This window comes from Papaver somniferum, chromosome 1 (assembly GCF_003573695.1).
Source record: "Papaver somniferum cultivar HN1 chromosome 1, ASM357369v1, whole genome shotgun sequence".
Taxonomy (NCBI): domain Eukaryota; kingdom Viridiplantae; phylum Streptophyta; class Magnoliopsida; order Ranunculales; family Papaveraceae; genus Papaver; species Papaver somniferum.
Genome location: NC_039358.1, coordinates 165686465 through 165709430, shown reverse-complemented (window position 1 = coordinate 165709430; position 22966 = coordinate 165686465). Strand labels below are relative to the sequence as shown.

Here is a 22966-nt window from a genome sequence, read left to right as displayed (position 1 = left end):
ATTGATTATAGTTGGATCCTCTTTAACGAAACAAGTACTGTGCACAACAAAGATTATGAACCCAAATCAGAAATCTTCAAAGTATTCTTTGTCTTCAAATCTTCTTAGATCTTCAATAAACACCTGCACACAATCAACTTGAATCTCTTGTGATCAATCACGCACAGAACAGAGTCTGTTAACAATGGACTATCAAAAGACCTCTTTAGATATACAAACAGTCGAAAGATCCCCGTTGAAACTCCGATCTAGTGAATCTTATATCAGAAGAGAATATTCTCAAGCATAAACAAACTAGGTGCAATCAAAGTTCAACCACCGGTAGTCAATTAAATCAATCGAAAACAAAAGATAAACCGCAATTATCTAGTTTCCCACCAATGGTACTAATAGAGCTTCTCAATCCCAAAGAAGTCTTTAAACTGAGCGGGCGCCTATTAGGTTACTCACCTCTCCGAATAGGCGGCTTCACCAGTAGCATCACTACTGAGATAGTTTTGTTGTCTCTGAGGATTAGTTTGCTCGAAATGCAAACTTTCATATTTATAGACCAAGGAAGTTTGGACACCAAAACCGAAAATATTCTCAAGTTATGCAATATATTCCAAATTCGGTTTCCATAATTCCTGGAAATGCTTTGTCCAAATAATGACCAAAAATCTCTTAGAAAATCTCCAACTAGCAAATGCACATTACTAATTTTCATTTTCCAAGAATTAAATTAAAAACCTTAAATAAAAGATTCTCAATTTATTTTATTCGATCCGAGATTTTATTCATTTAGATATTAAGGAATATCTTTGAACAATTAAAGATAAGCGTTACTGCACATGTTCAATGTATGTCGATATCTTTACTTTGTAAGTCCTCTTCCATACTTACAATCTTGAAACCGATTTTCCACACTTCCAAACAAGTTTTGAATTGGTTCATCTGACTTTCAAGAACTACGTGATTGATCAAGAACACTCAATCACCAAACATGGGTTTCACGGTTCTACCAAAACAAGTTTCAGTTCTACCTCCATGTGAGTACTTTGCATAGTCACGCTAGTTACCAAAATTTGGTTGACTAGGTACTATGATCGGTTCCCCACATATATACGATATCTAACTTGTACTTGTTGCACATGTCCATAGGATCGGTTCCCCTTTCTACTAAAAACTTGTTGCACCTCATACAAGGATCGATTACCATTTGTGATAGGTTGCACCTCTTACTAGGATCGTTTCCCCTTTACCCAGAGTCGGTCATACCAATAACACTAAATCGATCATACCATCTCAGGTGATTACTTAAGATCAGTTTCACTAATAAAAGTCATGCCAATACAAAAGTCAGGCCTTTGTGAACAGTTTTACCAAGAACACAAACAAGTCATGAGCGGTTATACTAATCACACATATTGGTAGTTCAAAAGATATGCAATGAATAAGAATACCAATAATGCTTGGCGATTTTCTTTCGATTCACAAAGAAAGTTCATGAATTTACTTCCTTAAAACAAATGTAAAATATTGTTTCCTAGGATGAAATTTTCATCTTATACCCATACATAATCACAATAGCATTCAAACGATTATATCGACGTCTTATCTACACAGTTTAATGGTTAAGCAATAAACCATTAAACTAAAGTATAATCATTCATGTCTAACTAGAGTATAATCATTCATGCTTCGCAGTTTTGTTTTCAATATGCACGACTTGAAAGATACATTAGGGAATGAAACAATTCAAGTCAAATATCACTAACCTCAAGTGGAAGGATGATGTTGTCGTTGTAGCTCCTTAATTCTTCAAGTCTTCGAAATACTTGTAATGTCTCATATCCTAATACTTTCAAGCTAAACCATACGAAGTTGACTCTAGTACATAATCAAGCGACTCTCTGAATGAGTTTTGGCTCACTAAAATATGACAACCAGACTTGACATACCAACGCTTGGTGGGTTCAACCAAGCTATGCACTAACAAGATCAATTTATCAAATAACTACCGAAATAGTTAAGTTTAGATTTGCACTCAATCAATATAGATCTCAACGAGAAATTATAAAGTGATGTCGATCTCATGCAACTAATCAATCAGATCTATCAAAGATAAACTGATTGTAGTTGGATCCCAATCGATCAAGGTTTGTGCACTAAATCCACAAGATTCACAAACTAATAAGAATTCTTGTTCATATTCAAATATTTTATTGCCTTCAAATACCTGCACAACAACACTTGAATCCTCTTGTGATCACTCACACACATAACAAAGTCTGTTAACAATGGATTATCATAAGATGTCTTAAGACCTAACAACAGTTCTAAAAATCTCGTCGATACTTTGATCTAGTTTGAGTGAATCTTATATCAGAAGAGAAGATTCTCAAGAATAAACAAATTAGGTGCAAACAAAGTTTCACCAACCGTTAGTCAATCAAATCAAATCGAAAACTAATAACACTAAAATTATCTAGTTTCCCACCAACTATACTCGTAGAGATTCTTGATCCCACGGAAGTCTTGAAACGAGCGGTCGTAAGGGATTTCACCTAATTAGGATACTTTCCTCTCCGAATAGACGGCTCCACCAGAAACAACAAGAAATAAAGTGTGCCTGGCTCTTAGGATAGTTTGCTATAAATGGAAACTTAGGTATTTATAGACCAAGGTTGTTTGTACACCGAGGAATTTCCAAAACCGAAAATATTCTTAAGATATGCAATAAATGCCCAAATTCGGTTTTCTTGATTCCAATAAATGTTGTCCAATATTTTACGAAATCTCTCATAGAATATCTCTAATTAGTAAATACACATTACTAATTTTTATTCTCTAGAGTTGTGCATCAATTACTGGTAATTAAAGCATATAAAACCAAAAACCTTAATTAAAATATTCTCAATATATTTCGGTACAAGATCACCTTGAATACCAAGGAATATCTTTGAACAATAAAATATAATAGTTAACGCTCATGTTCAAAGTATGTCGACATCATTATACAACAAACCCTAATTCCGAATCTACACAAGTTCATGAAGAAAATATGTAAATCATGGAAAATCGAATTTCCATCTTAGAATCAAATTTACCACACTTCCAAACAAGTTTAGAATTGGTTCTACAAGAATTCCAAGACTACTATATGATCGGTCATACCAAGTGGTTAGTTGTGATCGGTCCTACCAAGTCACATACATGGTTTCAGATCGGTTATACCAATCACATGGATCGGTTCTACCTGAACATGGTACCTACTTGTGATCGATCACAACATTCACTAGGATCGGTCATACCAATTACAAGGATCGATCACACAAACTCTTATGATCGGCCACACCTATTACCAAAATCGATCATACCAATTACAAGGATCGATTATACCATCTCATGGTGATTACTTAGGATTGGTTACACCAATTACCAGAATCGATCATACCAAATCATATGTCTAGGTATTGTGATCAGTTATACCAAGATACATAACCTAAGTTAAGATCGGTTTCTACCAACTCACACATATTGGTCATCCAAATAATATGCAATGAATAGCCGGACCAATATACCTAATAATTTCCCTTTCAATTCATGAAACAAGTTCACGAACTTACTTCCTTTAAACAAGTATAAAACATTGTTTCTTAGGATGAAATCTTCACTATACACCCACACACATAATCATAAAACTATATACAAGATTATGTCGATGTCATATCTACGAAATTCAAAAGATAAGCATTATACTTCGTAATATAATTCTTTAATACTATGACCATACTATTATGATCATGTCTATACACTAGAGTATCATATACAAGCTTCACATGTTATGTTTTTAATATAACATGACTTGAAAGATACATTATGAATCGAAACAAGTTCAAGTCAATATTACTAACCTCAAGTGGAAGGATGATGTCATTGTTGTAGTCATTACTTCTTCAGGTCTTCGGAGTAATACTTGTACGTCTCAACATTCCTAGACTTTCTAGTCTAACATAAACGAAGTTGACTCTAGTATTTAATCAAGCAACTCTAGATGAGTTTTGATACTAAAATATGACAACCAAACTTGACATACCAACGCTTGGTGAGTGTAACCTAGCTATGCTCTAACAAGAGAAGGATCACAAAATAAACAAACTAGGTGCAATCAAGGTTCAACTATAATTAGTCAATCAAATCAATAATTGAACATTAAGATAACAATACGATTCTAGTTACCCACCGACGACACTTCTAGACGCTTCTTGATCCCACATAAGTCTTTGAAGCAGACGTAAGATATTTCTCCTAATTAGGTTACTATCCTCTCCATGTGAGTATTACGAATAATACTATTAGTCGGCTTCCCACATTGAATACAAAATGAAGTGCATGTATTTTGGATTAGTTTGTAAGAAGAACAAACTTCAATATTTATAGACCAAGGTAGATTAGACATCAAGGATTTACATAACCAAAAATATCAAAAGATATGCAATAAATTCCAGTTTTTGGTTTTGCCTAATTCCATCTAATATTCAACTAATATACCGAAATCTCTCATGGATGACAACTCAAAATTAGCTAGCATACAAGTATAGTTTACTAGTATATTATCCAGAGTTATGCTTTAATTACTGGGAAATTAATGATATATAAATCCGAAAATCTAAATAAAAGATTATGAAACATTTTTGTTCGATATCTCACCGTTATTATCAAGGAATATATTTGAATAATAAATAATTAAGATTTTACTCCGTGTTCAAATAGTATGACGACATTCTGAACCTTCCAAAATAGGAACTCATATTCAGAAATCTCTGTAGACCCTAAAGTATATAGAGAAATCGGAAATACACTTTTCATTAGGGACCGGTCCTGCAAGAAATCCCTAAGGTAGGGATCGGTCCTGCTAAAGATCCCCAAGTAGGGATGGTTCTGCTATATATCCCCAATAGGGATCAGTCCAGCAAAAGATCCACTTTCAACTAAGAAACAAGTATCACAAGCCTACTTTCTTAAAGTCATGTAGTTAAACATAGTTTTCTAGGCATGAAATCAACCCAAAGTTAAACATACAATCTAGTAACAAATTACAAAGATAGTGTTATGTCGCGTATACAAAGTTCAAAAGATAAACGTTATACTTCGTGTTCAAATATACTAAAGTTGTAATATAACTTGTATATTCTTCCTTGACATTTTGATCATACTAATATGATCAAGTCATTACCACTAAGTTGCACATATATATATATATATATATATATATATATATATATATATATATATACATAATTTCATAAGTTATGTTTTCAATATAAACGACTTGAAAGCAACATCGATAGAAATGAAAACAAGTCAAGTATGTATTACTAACCTCGAACAGAAGGATGATATGTTCGTTGATGTCGATACGTCTTCGGGTTCTTCATAGTAACATGAGTTTGCCTTAACATTTCTATACTTCCTAGTCTAACCTAACGAAGTTGTATCTAGTAATCTAATCAAGCAGCTTCGAGTTTTGGAACTAAAATATGATAACCAACCTTGACATACTAACACTTGGTGGTTTCAAACGGACAATGATCTAACATGTTCTTTACACATACAAAAAATCATCTAACTTATTAAATATCAAAGTAAAGGGAACTATCTTCGGAGGATGAGATGTCATATATTGATCTAATTAGATTAGACTTTAGAGATACTTTGCGTTAGTATATATGTTTGAAGCTGATGTTCTTTATAAATCATAATAAACTTATGGATAAGTCTTTGGTTGAGGTGCAAGTATATTTCATAAAGAATTGGGTTTGCTATAACTGATCGATGAGAATCTAAGTTCCTTGAACTATTGTGTTACATCTACATCGCTTACACTATGACATGTTTGAAATATTGCACACAACTTTTTTTTTCTTTTTCTGGTGTTGTTTTAAGACTACTTTTCTATCCTATATCGGCCCCAAAAATGTTGTAGGGAAAATGTTACCATAACAATTTTTGCTTGATTTATGATAAGACTTCACTTGTAATAGCTAATGGGTGATTTTTGCTTTCTAATCACTTCAATTCTCCAATGAAGGCAACCGAATGAAGGTGAAGGATATCTACAAGGACATTCCAGTGCTAAAGTGAGTGGGAGCTCAATGCAGGTTTTACGAGGAAAAAAAAGTTAGAATGTATTTGAAACTATCAAATAGTCCTAGTATTAGATTAAGCATATATGTTTGGTCCCGTTGACTTGGTACAATTGTTATAAGGTCCTATTTAAAAATACATTTTTAATTTGGTCCAAAAAATTATTATTTGGTCCTAGAGTGAACAATATTCACGCGGAATGACGTCGTCGATGACGTCTGCATTTTTAAAAAAGTGTCAGAAATACCTTTTTATCTTTATTTTTTCCTCTCTCTTCATCAAAATAAATAAATAAACTTGAAAGTTAAATATCTTTTGAACTATAAGTAAAAAAATAATAAAATTTATATATTCGGAAAGCTCTCGACCTATCCAACGAGTCCCATTGTTGCTATATTTCGAAGATTTTAATTTTTATGTTATCCTTTAGCTATCATACGAGTTCATTCTACAAAATGAACTACTTGAAGGAACTAACATGCTAGCTAGCTCATTCTACAAAGTGAACTACTTCAATGAACTACCATATGAGTTCACTATACAATATGAACTCCGAGGATGAACTAACATAAGAGTTCATTCTACAAAATAAATTACCATACAAGTACATTCTACACAATGAACTACTATAATGAAATACCATTAGGAGCTCATTCTACCATATGAAATACCAGTAGGGGTTCATTCTACAATATGAACACCTATCACGAGTTCATTCAACAATATGGTCTACCATTTACGAGTTCATTTTACAATATGAACTACCATAATGAACACTTATTACGAGTTCATTCTATAATATGAACTACCATGGTTAATTATCATTGCGAGTTCATTATACAAAATGAACTACCATTATGAGTTCATTCTACAATATGAACAACAATAATGAACTACCGTTACGAGTTCATTCAACAAAATGAACAGCTAGAACTAGAATGAACTACTATACTCTAAGATAGTATTCATTCTTGGATATTCGAAGAATATACTAGAAAGAAAAATATCTGAAGCATACTACAACAAGTACTCATTGCGTAAATCTCGTTAAGACATTTCCGAATATACAAAACTTATTAATTTTTGATTTTTTTTAATAATAGTATTCGTATTCGTATGAATATTAATATTTTTTTTAAAAAGAAAAGTAAAGAATTACAACTCAGAAAGACTGTCATCCAGTAAGAAATTGATCGGAAGCCTAGCAACAATCTGAGCTCCAACTCCTTTCTCAATGACTACACCTAACTTATATTTAGAAAGATGTTTAGTTTTTAAGTGTTTTTATTTTATGTGCATGTTAAGAAGACAGATAAATTAGTCGGGATAAAATAAAAAAGAAAATGTACATATTAGGTGAAGAAATGCAAAATAAGAGAGAAAAAAATGGTAGATTTGATATTTTAACATTTTTAAATAAATAAGGACTGAACTAATTTCTCCTTAGTTTGCGGACCAAACGGATTAGGGAATAGGGATAGTATATATAAAAAATGACTAGGGACCGACTAAAATGGGATCTAACTCAAAATTTCCCTAAAAAATATGTATTTTTTAAGAGTAAGGGTTATGGAATGAGGGTTTTCATCCAATATGAAAGACTTTGATAAAAAAAAAAACACCAAATTAGATGCTACAATGGAGTGAGAATGCTCACTCACTCATCAAAACTCATTCATATACTCTTTCGATTGAAGGACTGAGCGACATTGGAGATTATGAGGCTGAAGATTAGCCGCTTGGGAAAAAAATGTTTCAAGCGACTGAACATCTACCTTCCAAGTGTTGCTTTTAGTTTTTTTGTTCAATTTAAAACTCCTTCTTTAATTTTTTATCAATTTAAAACTCTTTTATGCAGATCCAATAATACTTTAATTATTAAAATAATATTAAAAGAAACGGCTAATGTTCAGTTGCCTAGGTAATTCTTTTTATCCAAACGTCAGATTTTCAGCCTCCTAGTATGTAATAAAATCTTTCTCATGATTCAAAATTCTCTCATTCATCCGGGCTCTCATTTAATTTGGTTATGAATGAGGTTTTTTTACCCTCATTTCATAGTCCTTGCTCCAAGTTGGATGTATGTCTACCACATAAATTTCCAAAATATACGCCTCTACTGCACAACAAGTTTGTGATCTTTTGAAGTAAAAATTGATATCGAAACACTCCTTCTCTCTTCTCTCTCTCATTCCTTCTTCTTCTCCGACAAAATCATCAAAAACAACCTTTCACTGCTCAGATCTAGTCCATTTTTGGACTAGATTTGAGTAGATTTCTTCATTATTCCTTGTTTTGTAGGTTAGTTAGTAGATTAATTTAGTTTTTATTATGTTTTCTACTTATCTACTCTGTTTTGGTGGTTTTATATACTCTTTTGAGGTTTATCTTCGCTTTAATGGCGATTTTGGATTATTGGGTTGGGTTTTAACATCAATAGCGATGCTATCCAACGACGAAATCTCCTTCTTTGTTGTCTCTGACGACGAACTCTTCATCGGAATTTTCATCATCAACTTATCCGGCAACGAAATCTTCATCGGTGGTTTTTTTTGACGACGGAAGCTTCATCACTATTTACAAAAAATTTGAACAAATCACTCCTACTAATGGAGTATTTCTTTCTAAAGAAGAAAACAAACTAAATGGTTGGAATTTAATTCCGAGATAGACCATCCTTCTTCCGATTTAATCGGATTTTATTCATACTTGTACTTGTCTTACTCCGGTAATCTTTTTCTTTCTCTTGTCGGATTTCTCGGTATTGTACTCTTCGGATATGTTCTTTTTATTTTGTATTCTCTCATTTTCGATCTTAAACTCACCATAATCTTGGAATCCCATTAATGAAAAGTTTACTTGTATATTAAAAAAAAACAAGTTTGTGATCTAGTCGAGAAGGAGTAAGGTACTCTGAGTCGTGGCGCCCACGCACCCATGCACCAAACTTATGGCATCGTCCATTTAACAACCAGAATCAAATGGAAACAAATAAGAGGAATAGAAAAAAGAAAAAAAAGAAAAGAGAATAAAGAATCGCCTTGAAGAAGCATTTTCTTTTAAATTTGATGATCTTATAGCAATCTTTGATGACGATTTGCAATTAATTTGCAGAAAACAAGGCGAGTTCCCATCAGCGTCCTGTCATAATTACGTCGTCCTTAAGTTATGCCCTAATTCCATTCGTTCGTCACCGACACAAAATTAGAAACACTGTGTGTATTTGGAGTGTACTAGCATATATTTTCTTCAGTCCTCGTCATTTCCTTTGAACCATTTTACGTTTCGATGGTTAGGTCACAAATCTTTTCTACTCAAAAGAGGGCAAAATATATGGAAAGAAAACAAGAGAGATCCACGAAGAAGTGGTTAATCCCAAGGAAGACAAAAACAGAAACTATCAATATTATTCAAGTCACAATTCGTAGCTCACATTTTTTTCTGTCGACTCCAAGGAAGTGTATAGGTGTACAGCATTTCTATTAAACATTAGAAATCAATATAATTTACGATCGGCTGGAATATCCAACTCCAAATTTTACATACGCTGAGCCGAGCATATTATATAACCACATTAGTAAAGTGATGTTCCAATTTTTAGTTTTTGTCCCTAGTCCCCACTAGTTAATCAACGCCCACGTGAGTCACCGACTGTAATCTCATCATCTCTCCCGTCTAAAAATATCTCACCAAACTTGGACAAAGTAACAATTGTCGGCATCAACAGTAAAAGGTTCTGTGGCGGAATAAATCACTGGTTTTTCCTTTAAACAATTAAAATTGACGTCCAAAGAAATTATATCATTGGCAGCAAAGAATAAAGGATATCAAAATCAAAAGTCTCCGTCTAACATGAATGTCCCTGTACAAACCTACTTACTTGACTTGCGGGATTCGCCCATCCGATGACTCTTGCTTAGTTGCATACATAACAGGACTTTGTTGGCGGCCAACATAGCGAGGGTAGACGATGGACCCACCAGATATTGAAAGCTAAATATTTTGAATTGACATAACCCATTTGTTTGGCAGGGGTTTCCGCAGGATTTTGGATATAGACATGTATTAAACAAGATTTAAAGTTAGTTAACCAAGTTGAAGTCAACAGCTTATCATGGACGTGAAGTTACTAAGTTACCCCACCATAGTGAAAGCATTTAAGATTGTTTTTTTCCTGAGCCATAATTTTTTTGGTGTTAACGAATTTTGAACTCATATTACAGATATCACCACCCAGTACGTAAAGGCATTCAATATATTAAGAAAATACTGGAATCTGCAGGAAAACGTATGAACAAACATCGTGCTGCCTATATTCATCTCTAGAATATGGTGAAGAGCGATTGTTATTGGTTTACTATTTCCACATTCTATTAAATAGCTTAGGTTAAGCTTTAGGATGCTACACATATGTAGCAGGCCGTAGTTTAGCTTAACTTGTTGGAGACATAGTTCCCTTTGAATGTGAAAATCTGGTCTCCACCAAATAACTAATTTGGGTTTATTTTTACATATGAAAAATCAACTATTATGGTGCTTGGCTATGCGGGTTGGATACTCAGTTTCCGTCAATTTTTAATTAAATAGAAACTTAGCTTCCAACCCCGCATAGCCAAGGTGCATAATGGTTGGTTTTTCTCATATTCCAGGCTAAGCCAGTAACCCCTAAACATAGTCAAGCTTAGGCTCACTGCATTGCTTCCTCTAAGGATTTTGAGTTCGATTTTATAGCCCGGTGGAACTTCATGTTAGAACCAAGGGCACTAAGAATCACCATTTTTATTGTTTTCGTGAGAAATTTAAGCGCACTTTAGAGAGACTAATCATCTGAACTTTAATCAATTGGATTCTAGCAATTTAACGCATGGTCAACGGTCTCCACACTTTTATGTGAGAGACTTAGGAAATGACTAGTATGAAGAGATATACATGCACGTCCTCCTCGATGCGATCCTAGACTCGGGTTCGGCTATGGGTGTCAACTAAGAACCTATATTTTTTTCTTCGTAAATCTTCATTTAAATAATTTTAAAGAAAAAATAAGTTTACTATAACCCCATGCTATTTTGTTTCTCTAGGAGGGTGTATGCCTCCGTGCATCAGAAAAATTCTTACCCAAAACTTGTAGATATTAATGCTTATGTGGTTGTATCCTTGTCTGATGATGATTTATGTTTACTGGGTACAAATATGGATGTGCTAAATGAGAACTTTGACATGAAAGACTTAGTCCCTAGTGATGTAATCTTAGGGGCGAAAGCATAAGAAATTCAAAGGGCTATCATCTTAGTTAATCTCATTCTATCGAATCTGTGTTTGAAATATACAATAAGTTTGATACTAAACATTCTGGTATTCGGTATGACCCTTCTAGTAATCTTAAGAAGAATATGGGTAAGGGAATATTCAAGTGTTACATGATGTTTAATGTAATGATGAATTGTACTAGACCAGATAGCGCATATGTTGTGACTAGGTTGAGCAGGTAGTCCTGCAATATAGGTCGAGAACATTGGGATGCTCTTAATTAAGTTTTCAGGTAATTTAACTTTTTTTTTTAATTATGAAGGTACCATGCCATCCTTGAGAGATTTTGTGATGCAAACTTGATAAAATACCTCGTGGAGTATGAGTCTTTGAGTGTATGTAATCGTTTTGGGTGGTGCGTCTGTTTTCTGTATGTATTCTGAACGAACATGTATTGCTCGATCCACTATGAAGTCGACATTTTTTGCTTAGATATAGCAAGAGAGGAAGCATAATGACTATGATGCTTCTCGAAAGACATTCCTCTGTGATTAATTGTGGTTGTTACAGTGATGAACTATGATATTAAAAGATGAAATAATTAGAGTTAAAAAAAACGTATATAATTAGAAGTTTATACATATTCGTAGAAAGAGCAACACTGTGAAACAACTATCCTCAACTAACGTAATTTCAGCCGATCCTTTGTAAAGTTTAAGGAGTATATCACAGGCCTTTTGACGAAAACATTGCAAAAAAAAAAGTTGTTGTTGCATTAAGGGGGTTGAAATTAAAACTCATAAAACAAATTCACCATGGAAAAACCTTGTTGACTGAGATCCCGAGATGCAAGGTTCAACGAAATAACTAATTTAAGGTGAATTTGAAGTAAGCGTCTTCAAGAGATTCATTTTTAGTCCCTTTTTATGGTGGACATGTGTGATGGTATGACTGCATGTGATTTTTTTTTTTTTGAAGTTTTATTAGTTCGATAAGTTCAATTTGAAGTGAGCTGTAGAAGAACATTCTTGGAAGATTCACCAATATGAATGTGGAATCGCCCCATTCACTATGAAATATAAGCGAATATTTAAGGGTATTCAAGAAAACCAGGATATTTTCTCAAGCACAAAATGAGCACCACGACACGAGCTTGGCAACACCAAGTGGTTCTATCGTGCGGGAGGTTATCTGTTGAACTACACCAAATATTTGGCAGTTCAAGATACCTCGTTCACTAGTTATCAAGTAGTTCCAGTATATTCTAACCAAATGAAGGTTCGTTCCAGCGACACCTTTGGTTAGAAATGATGTTTACCATTTTCCTTCTTAGTTTTTGCGCTTGTCATCTGGATTTCACTTAGGTGGGGGTTTGTTGGAAAAATAAAAATTCTCAGTTTGGTTTTATAGAAATGATCTTAGGACATTAGGGTATCTAATGTTACTAGCTTATATTCATTGGTTAATGAAATCTTTAAGTCTCACATGGGGAAATTTAAGAGGTGAACAATCTATAACACTAAGATTCTAGAAATTCAAGGTGTGCCCCTTCAATCAACACACTTTTGTCAAGATGAGAGGCCTTAGGAAATGGCCAGTATGAAGGAAAAAAAAACATACATAGACAAGCGTCATCTGTTCGTTTGTCCGGGTCGAAGCGAGATCGTGGGTTCGAGTATGAGTGTCAACCATGAACCTATCTTTTTCTTTTTCCTGCCAAAATTTGAAATTTTCTAATGAAAAAATATAAAAGCATAATGTAATTTCTTACCATTTTGTTTCTTATGACCCGCACATAAGAAATATTTACTAATTTTTTTGTTCTTGCTAGACGTCATATGTATTAGTGTATAAATTTTATAAATGCTTTCGTCCCGTTAGGGCTATGCAGAATTTCTGCATTGACTAGTTATTACCGTATCTTTTTCTTTTGCTTATAAAAATCAAGTCCATTGTATTTTCTCCTCACTTCTGTACGAGTTACTATCCTTTGAACTCTTCTCGTCTTTTTACTTCATCTCTTGGATTGTGTAGTTATGCGTATTTCTTTTATTCTTCCTGATAAGTTCTTGAATGGGTAACATCTGTTATGCTATTCATAGGTTATATCACATGGTTCAATCATGGGCACAAGTGCTATGTGCGGTCATTAACATCATTATTTTGAGGTGTGGTAGAACAATATTATGTTAAGGATAACTTGTTCCCCAAGTGTCTGTCTATTTCAATTACTTCATTCAGAGTAATTTTGTTTATCTTGGTTCTGATCTAGTTTATTATTACAACCGATGAATGCTTCACTGCGAGTAATTTAGATTTTCTTAGTTGATCTATATTATTGTTACGAATGCTGATAACATTAAGGTATCCAACAAGTAGAACACTTAGGTACACGTTGGTTCTTTTGAGAACATTCATTTTATTTTTAAAGTATATTAATCTTATTAGTTTCGATTTAAATCTAAAAGATTTTCAATAATGATTTTTTTTTGCCAATCTTATATGAACACTAAACTAATGAGCAATTGTAAGATTAATGAGAAATATGATATCAAATAAGATAAGTTTGAGCTGGTTTTATACAAGCAAATATATATCATGGACCTAGCTGAGACGGTAGATCTATGGACACTTGAAGATTAGGCCTGACCTGTGCCGCCTGATAAAATAAACGCGTCGGGCAGCCCAACCTGACCCGTTCTATACCCCTACCAACTAGGAATAAAAAGCTTAAAAGTTTCCAATCAGGTCTTCGGTTTGATGCTAAAAGGGTGACATTACATCTCGTTTTGTTTTCCTCCTCATCCATGGAAGCCAACCATTTTTTTTTCTTTCTCCTCCCTCTCCATTCATCTTCTCCCTTAGAAAAAAAAACTCGCCTCCGTTTACATCTTGGTCAGATTTGGTCATTTTTGGACTAGATTTGAGCAAGATTTCTTTTCTTTTTAAATTTTAATTGAATAAAACTAGTTCTCTTTTGTTTTTGACGTCTTTTGACATATTTCTTCGCCATTTTGGGCGAGTTTCTCTTTGCCTTGAGGGCGATTTATACAAACCTTAATCGCTGCTTTGTGACTTGCTATTCTCGATTCAACAACATCGACTATTCGACACAGTATTGCTTTAAATCCATATTCAATCCAAGAGATTAGGGCATCCGGGTACGTTTGGATTTATAAGATTTTGGGCAAATTACTCATTTATTATAGGAGCATCCCTTATCGAAGAAGACGAAAATCAGATTAAATGGTTGAACCATCATCCTTCCTTACTACATTTACAAAAATTGGATATCTTTACCGTCTGTGATTTTTTCTCTTTGCGACTGACTTGTAATTGGTGTCTTCATTTGTATTAGGGTTTTAATTATTTTCTAGTCTGATGTTTTGGTATTTTTATAAGCTATTATATCACGATTTTGATTTGAATAAATTAAAATTTATTGATTGGCATGAAAAAAAAAAAAATCCATCGAAGCCCAACTACGAGCGCATAAAAAGCTTGTCGTCAAGTGTTCTCTGAAATCTACCTTGCCGAGATGCGATCAACGGAAAATGAAAGATTTCCCTTTTCTGTAAGAGCATTCCAACAAAACACTACAGACGCATAGTAGGACCGTTCATCGGACCCATGTCTCTTCATACTATAATGAACAGTTATATAGACGGAACCCGTCCTTTTTTCAAGATCTCTAATAATTATTGGTCATTTACCTTACTTTATTATTTGTAATCACCAAACCATATACACAGCAACACTGTTTATGGATCTAACACCTGATACACTATTCTCAAATAAAAGAATGTAAAGGGAAGAAAGAAATCTTCAAACTTTTTCTTTGCTAATTCAACAGCTCAATTCTATATTCCAAAGTTGCATTATTGTTAGCCTACCCTAGTTGAAGGAATTGAACGAATTTCAGGATCCCACAGATTTAGACTAATGATATAAAAATATAATAATATCTTTCTTTATTAGGTACTATAATTTTGATTTTTAGATTTTTGTTTAAGCAAACAAATGAACAAAAATTTCAGCAACAAGTGACAACTTAGAATACAAGCCACATGGGTGATACTAAGATTTAGATTTGTAATAATTTTTTCTTTTTTTTTCTAAAGATTGATTCTTGTTTCTTTTTATTTAATTAAAGAGAGAAAAAAAAAACAGTGGCCCAAGATTGATGACAGCATTGAGCATTCTACAATTTTACTACCCTTCTCATACATCTGTTTTGATCTCTTCTGACAATATCAAGACAACAGATTAAAAAGACACTGACTAACCTCATTCACTCACAGACTCCCTCACCTTCCTTTCTTTACACTTAAAAATCAAACCCCCTCTCACCTTCTTAAAAGAAAAAGTTGTGTGTTCACCAAAACCACAAATTTAGACATATTCATCCACATTATAGCCTTCTCTCTCTCTCTCTCTTGTCCAGAGTCCAGTTTGTAGCACTCTGGTTTTGAGTCATAATTTTCTCTGAGAGAGAGAGCTTATTTTGGGAACTCCTAAATCTTAGGGAGCTATAAGAGAGAATCTGGGCGTGAAATAATTAGATTTGGTGTTTTTTCAGACAACTTTTTTTATTTCCAAATCTGTACATTTTCTCCAACAACCCAATTAAATTACCTTACAAATCAAGGATTTTTCTGGAGTGCGAAGAGATCTCAAATATTAAATCTTTGATCTGGTTGATGGTTTTGGAGATTAAAGAGAAAAACTCAAAACCATTTCAGTTTTGAGCATATTCCTGTGAAAGATGTCAAGAAGTAATGGGATGTTATACCCAGTCATTGGGTTTGCATCTTGTGTTATACTGATGTATATGTCATTAGGGAATTTTAGTATTCCCGCATCTAAACAACCTGAGATGAGTTTTGTGACTGTTAGTGAAACTCAGTTTATGTTAGATGGGAAAACATTTTATCCAAATGGTTGGAATTCTTGGTGGTTAATGGATCAAGCTGTTGAAGATGAAAGTAGATACAGAGTTAGGAATATATTCCAAATTGGTGTCAAAATGGGTCTCAGTGTCTGTAGAACTTGGGCTTTTAACGATGGTGCTTACAATGCTCTTCAGATTTCTCCTGGTAAATTTGATGAACGCGTCTTCAAGGTATTGCATCATTTCTCTCTATGACATCTATCATCTTGCATTCAGTACAAGATCTCAACACTTGAAAAAGAATAGATTCCGTAATTGTTTTTTGCAGGACCAAATCTTGATATTCTAATTGTTTAATATTTTCCGGGTTCAAGTTGTGATCTTATAGAAATAGAATGAGATTTGTGCTAATTATATTAATGGAGATGTGAGATGGGTGTTGATCTCTTAGGATATACCCAGAAAAACAGTTTCTGTTATCCATTTTGATTGAAAAGTAAAGCTGGTCTATCGATCCGCACCGACTTTGTTCTGCTGGCTCATGACTTAAAACTCAGGATGGACTATGGAGTGAACAAAAATTTGTTAAATTCTCCTTATGTTGACTTGATTTTTTTGTGTCGGTGCATATTTTTCACTCATTTTTCTTGATCTTCCTTATTGGTTTTCCTTATTCTTGTATTTGCGCATTTTCTATGTCTTAAAGCCATTTTAATTATTTTTTGTTGATATGTGACATTTACAAATTCTTGTTTTTGGTTTCCAATATATCAGGCACTGGATCATGTAATTGTTGAAGCAAGACGAAATGGTGTTAGATTGATTCTTACACTAGTTGATAACTTGCAAGCATTTGGTGGGAAGACTCAGTATGTGAAATGGGCATGGGAGGAAGGTGTCGGTGTAAGCGCCTCAAATGATTCTTTCTTTTACGATCCAACCATCCGTACTTATTTCAAGCAATATGTTAAGGTAAGTGTCTCCTCTATCAGTATTTTGTGAATGGATCTTTTCTTGATATTCTGGTTCAGACTGCAGATACACACTCTATTGAATTGATTGATCCTGGTTCATAAGCCTGAAAACATGGGGGTCAAAAAGCAATCATGGAACGCTCAAAATATTGCTGAAATAGTTGTTAAATAATAAGATGTTATTGAATTCATTTCCAGCCTTGATAAATTATGTCTTTCTTTTTTTTGCAGGCTGTGCTAACCAGAAAGAACAGCTTCACCGGAGTTGAGTACAGGAATGACCCAACAATCTTCGCTTGGGAGTTAATGAACGAACCTCGTTGTATGACTGATCCTTCTGGTGACACCCTTCAAGTAAGTACTATTTTTTATATCCATGCATGTATTCAGTCAACTATGATCTACTTGTCTTATAATCAAAAATGTATTCAGTCAACTATGATCTCAAGCAAAGAAGAATTGGTATACATATAGCGTGAAAATCGTTATCTCTTTTGTTTTAATCCTTGTTTTAGAGCTTTAATCAAAAGTGGTAGTTTGTGGTGTAGTAAATATTTATGGGTTATCATGATGCAGGACTGGATTGAAGAAATGTCGAGCTACATAAAAGCAATTGATAAAAACCATCTACTAACCATGGGGATGGAAGGATTTTATGGTCCTACAACCCCCGAAAAGTTGAATGTGAATCCAGAAGAATGGGCAGGCAACCTGGGAACCGATTACATTCGCAATTTCAAGACTCCAAACATGGATTTCGCCTCTTTTCATGTCTATCCCGATCATTGGTAAGCCTCCCTTACCACCAAGATTCACATCACTTGATCGTTTCATCTTCTTTCTGTGTCAACTCATTTAGTTAGCTTCAAACTAAAATTGCATATTTTGCAGGTTTAAGGATCAGACCGTAGAAGACCAACTAGCTTTCGTCAGAAAATGGGTGTCCTCTCACATTGACGATGGCGAAAAGATACTAAAGAAACCTGTATTGATTAGTGAATTTGGGATGTCAAACCTGAACAAGTTCTATACTCAAACCAACAGGGAACAAAATTACAAAATTATCTTTGACTTGATGCACAGATCCGCAAGGAAGAAGAAGTCAGGAGCTGGAGCTTTTATTTGGCAATTCTTGGTCAAGGGCATGGAAGCGTATGGTGATGATTTTGGTTTCATCCCGACCGAAAATCCTTCGTTATATAAGCTCATAGCTAAGCACTCATGCAAGCTAGCCTTGGTCCAACAGAATGAGGTCTTATTGAAGCGAATATCAAAAGGCATATGTCAAAGTTGATTTTGAAGTGCAAGTTCTCTCAGTTTCGAAGTTATATCTTTCTTTGCAGAAGATGAGAGTTCATTCATGGTTGGAGCTCAGACTGGAGAGAAAATGTTGTTTTGTTTGGTTTGTCTTGTACTTGTATTTGTTTCCTCCAATGACCGTATAGATAGACCCTGCTCTTTTGTTGTTAATGCCAATAGAGATGATATCAGCAATGAGTTGGGTATTTGTATTATGATTCAATCTATATTAAATTTTGAAAACTAGTCAAGGTAATATAATCTTTCTTCTAATGTTCAAGGTATTAGTTCACTGCAACAAAGTAACCGTAAGAGTCCATATTACCAGGAAACCTTATCACTGCAAAGATCAAGTCATGATTGATTCATTGCTGATACCATTAACCCATCAAAAAAGAAAAGAAAAGTAATACTCCTTCCATCCCTTAATAGATGACCTATTAAGGGGAGTACATGGCTTTCAAAGAGCTCTTGAAAGCAGAAAAACACACTTTAGCTTTATAATCCATCACCTCTATACCCCATAACCCAGTGCCCACAGAGAAATCGCAACTTTAACTCCCTACAGGCCTACATCACTAACTGGCTCCTTGTCTTCCTCCCAATAGAAAGGTAGGAAGCTCATGTACCAAATAGTCCAATTCCTTGCAAAACAGAGGAAGGTGTGCTTCCTACATTTTCTTTTTTTGATGGACCACAGCTTAACAAAACGTATCGAAATTTTTCATATAGTGTGATGAAACTAACTTTTGAAAAACAAATCAAGATTCATTCTTTTAACCTGATTGTCCAAATGTCCTCTGCATGTTACCAAATTAGAGAAAATTTTCTTACATCCACCATTTCTCTGCAGGTTCTTCTGCATCACTGTGTCATCTAAAGGTTTGATACTCTAATCCCCTAGGCAAATTTGATGAAACTAATCATATTTTCATGTTTCTTTCAAACTCATTACTTTCAGTTATGGAATATTGAAAAATATAAATAACTATGAAGATGAAAAAACACACAATACTACAATAGTAGTAATAACAATAATAATATTCATTAAAGCAAACACAAGTCTATTACATGAAACTCTGACATAGAGACAAAGTCAACACACAGTCTTTTTCTTCTAAAACACAAATACAAAGACAAGATTTTGTACAAGTACAAAACCCCTGCTTATTCAAAACATAATCACACTTTAATACATATCCCACGTTGAATCCCATTTCTGCTCTTCATCATTTTCAGAGCTTAAATATGGAAATACTTAATGACCGCATTTGCAGTCGGTGCAGGTGCAGCTTGGACCGCACTTGCAGTCTCCCTCAGCTCCTGAGACGGCGAAGTTGTCGTAGCTGTATAAGATAATCAAAATTTTCTTCTTCGTTAGCAATAGCTAGATTTCATATTTAAGTCTATATAATTGACTGAGATTGGCTTAAACGGTACAGGTCGGTATTAAAAGATCAGTAAGCAGTTTTCCTGTCAACAAAAAGCTCGAATATAATCCCTGATCACTCTTTATGTTAGAACGATTTCTAGTTCATAAACTTGCGTTGGTCAATCTTACAGCAAGTTTTATATTGAGGAATGTAACTATAACTTTTTTTTTTTTTTTTTTTGAAGCATGTAACTATGACTTGATTTAACATAATCTGATGGACTTTCATGTTAAATATCTAGTTCTTTCCTCTTTATGTTTTTCTTGTTCATGCAGAGTGGATGAAGTTCAAATTAACTGTTTTCAAAAGACGAGTCATGAGTGATCGTTTCATCATGTTGAAGTAAAATAAGTATACCTCATCTCGGTCTCGATGATTTCAATGCCGAAGCTGTTTCCCTTCTTGCTGAAAATTTTCCAATTATAAGAAGATTAATTTCTACGACCATTTTTTTTGGTCAAGAGAAGAAAACATATGAAAGCCAAACACAAAAAGAACATAACATAGGATACAAGGTCAGAGTACTTACACACAGTTGTTCTTGTCAGAGCAATCGCAGTTACCGCATGAAGACATGGTGAGATATTAAGGTTTTGGACGTTAAATATGTACTGCAAAAGGAAAGCTTTTAAGGAATGATTTGAATTTGCTATATTTTTGAACTACACCCGTTCTCAGTATTTATAGGCAAAATTTTAGAAAGAAGCAGCAGCATGAAGGAGGTGTGCCTAGAGAGAGAAGTAAAATTCAAAGGAATCTCAATTATGTATTCTGGGTGGTGGATAACTATTGTCCTCTCGTGTCTATTTCATTTACCTTTTCAAGGTTATCTCTTATACACTCACAGAGAGACTTACAGAACCATACGCATTGGTATGGCGGTATGTGTTATCTAGCTAAGATTTTTATTCCAGACTAGTCTTTATTTTCCATGAAAACAAGAAACTTTTTCTTTCCATGATTACGATTGATCCAACGTTTCAACAGGCACAATACCCAGTGGTGGTAATGCATATCCATAGAGAGACTAAAGTTGTAAAAATGCAGGAGAAACAATAATTGATCCATCCAACCATTCATATGAAATCGCTGGTTAATTAATGCATATTCAAGAATCAAGATCCATAGATGCAACGTTCATTTTTCATTTCATTTTTGCCCACGAAAACTGGTCTAACAGTAGGAGATATATCTAAATTGTGGAAACGAAATAACCAAGTAGCGACTGCTTTAATTCGTAACCAAAAATATGGTCGACATAGTTCCACCAAACACAGAAATGGGAGAGCCAGAGCAAGAAATGGCATTCAGAGTTCTAGATTCATGTATAGGTGGGGGGGTCCTATGACAGTTCTATTAAGTTCATTTATCGGCTACTGTAGATCGGTTCATATCAAGAAAACAAGTTTTGTTTGTCATGTATATGAAGGGTTGCTTCTATTAGTAGCCAACCTCCTTTCATTTCTTTGAAATCTCCATTTCCATAAAGAAACCATTACCTTACATTCATTTATCTTTCTTTATATCCACACGCAGGTCCTAAGTGGTCCTCTTTATTCCTAACTTTCTCTAATTCAAGTCACATCCAGATGAAACTAGTTGGGAAGGAACCTTGACTAGATGATAAATTACTAGTCCAATTTTAATGAACACCAAAGTCTAATGGACTGAACCAGATACCATGATAAGGCATAACTGTGTCCGAGCCAATTATGTTACCTGAAATTGGTTCCAACAAAAGATCAAAGCTGGTCTAAACCTTCCGTACCATTAGCTCTAACCTCAGATGATGATGGGAAGATAATAGAACAGCCTCAGGAGATTGCAGACTTGTAACTTTTTTGAAACCTTGTCATCCATTTATAACAAAACTTGGTGAGAATATTTTTACAAGTCCAGTTATAGCGCATCAAATCTATAAGACTACCAAATACTTGGTCCAATCTGTTAGGCCAAGCACCATGGTGCTTGGCATCCCTTCCCTATCCCTCATATGTAGGGAAGGGATAGCATAAGGAAGACAACCTCATTATGGTGCGCTCTTTTCTCTTCCCTACACGATACGGCTACTGAGTAGCCATATGAATAGTGCCAAACGGCACAACAGTTTACGAGGGCAAAGAATGTCTCATTTTTCGGTCCGCATCTCGCCGTATTTTTTTCTTCAAATGGCAATATATTTGTCTAGGTTAAAAAAGATATTTTAGAGTAAAAAAAGATATATAATAAGTAAATAGGAGATATAATAGGTAAAAAAAGAGTTTTACTAAAAAAAAGAGTGGAAAAGGGAAATTTAAAGGTAAAACTTTAAAAACCAGAAACCGCTACTCAGTAGCCGCATAAAATGCTAAAGTGTAAATAAATACGACAACTGAGTAGCCGTGTGATTTCCCTTCCCTACAAAGGGATCGGATGTGATCCTCCTTGTAGGGAAAGTGAGGAGATATCCCTGCACGTAGGGATATGTGAGACCATAGTGGATGATTTTTTGGTTTTTTCCTACATGTGAGGGATAGGAAAGTGATAGAAAGCACCATATTGCCTGGTCTTAACTTCATAAATAACAGCTACATGTTCAACTGTTTACGATAGTTTTCCAGTTGTAAACAAGGTCCCTAAACGGCTCAACCTGAACCACCTAGCTTCATTCCCCCAAATGAATAAGGAACTCTTGACTTCGTTAATCAGAGTAGCTGCATCCTTCCTCTTTTATGCGTCGTTGTCCTCCTATTCCTTTCTCCCCATAGCACCTTACAGAAGCAAAACATAAAACTGATCAAGTTTCCTACCTGTTCTCCTTTTTCTTCTGCACCTTTAACTCTTGTTCCAAATTCAGCCCACCTGGACCCGTTTAAAATTGAACCTACCCAAGAAATAACTCCAAATCTGCTTAGAAAGTTTACGGTGGAGCAGTGAATGACTTGTTGTCTCCTTTTTGAGATTGGCATAAGCTGCATTGTTTCACCATGATATATATATATATATATATATAT

The 22966-nt window shown here is 34.4% G+C and overlaps 1 protein-coding gene and 1 long non-coding RNA gene across 2 annotated transcripts; one reads left to right on the top strand and one right to left on the bottom strand.

Moving 5' to 3' along the window:
• The first annotated feature begins 15688 nt into the window (after positions 1-15688).
• LOC113306888 (mannan endo-1,4-beta-mannosidase 2-like) lies at positions 15689-18813 on the top strand. Its single transcript, XM_026555812.1, has 5 exons — positions 15689-16498; positions 17042-17239; positions 17473-17595; positions 17818-18029; positions 18133-18813. Exons 1-5 carry the CDS (start codon positions 16142-16144, stop codon positions 18533-18535), a joined length of 1293 nt encoding a protein of 430 aa, XP_026411597.1. The 5' UTR covers positions 15689-16141; the 3' UTR covers positions 18536-18813.
• A 747-nt stretch (positions 18814-19560) lies between these two features.
• On the bottom strand, positions 19561-20791 carry LOC113306880. Its single transcript, XR_003338881.1, has 3 exons — positions 20503-20791; positions 20331-20378; positions 19561-19886 (listed from the first exon to the last, which is right to left on the bottom strand). It is a non-coding gene; the product is annotated as an uncharacterized LOC113306880 (long non-coding RNA).
• Positions 20792-22966: the final 2175 nt, after the last annotated feature.

Coding starts and splice junctions, on each gene's coding strand:
- LOC113306888 (XM_026555812.1), top strand. CDS start 16,142: ATGTCAAGAAGTAATGGGATGTTATACCCAGTCATTGGGTTTGCATCT. Junction 16,499..17,041: donor TTGATGAACGCGTCTTCAAG/GTATTGCATCAT, acceptor CCAATATATCAG/GCACTGGATCATGTAATTGT. Junction 17,596..17,817: donor CTTCTGGTGACACCCTTCAA/GTAAGTACTATT, acceptor ATCATGATGCAG/GACTGGATTGAAGAAATGTC.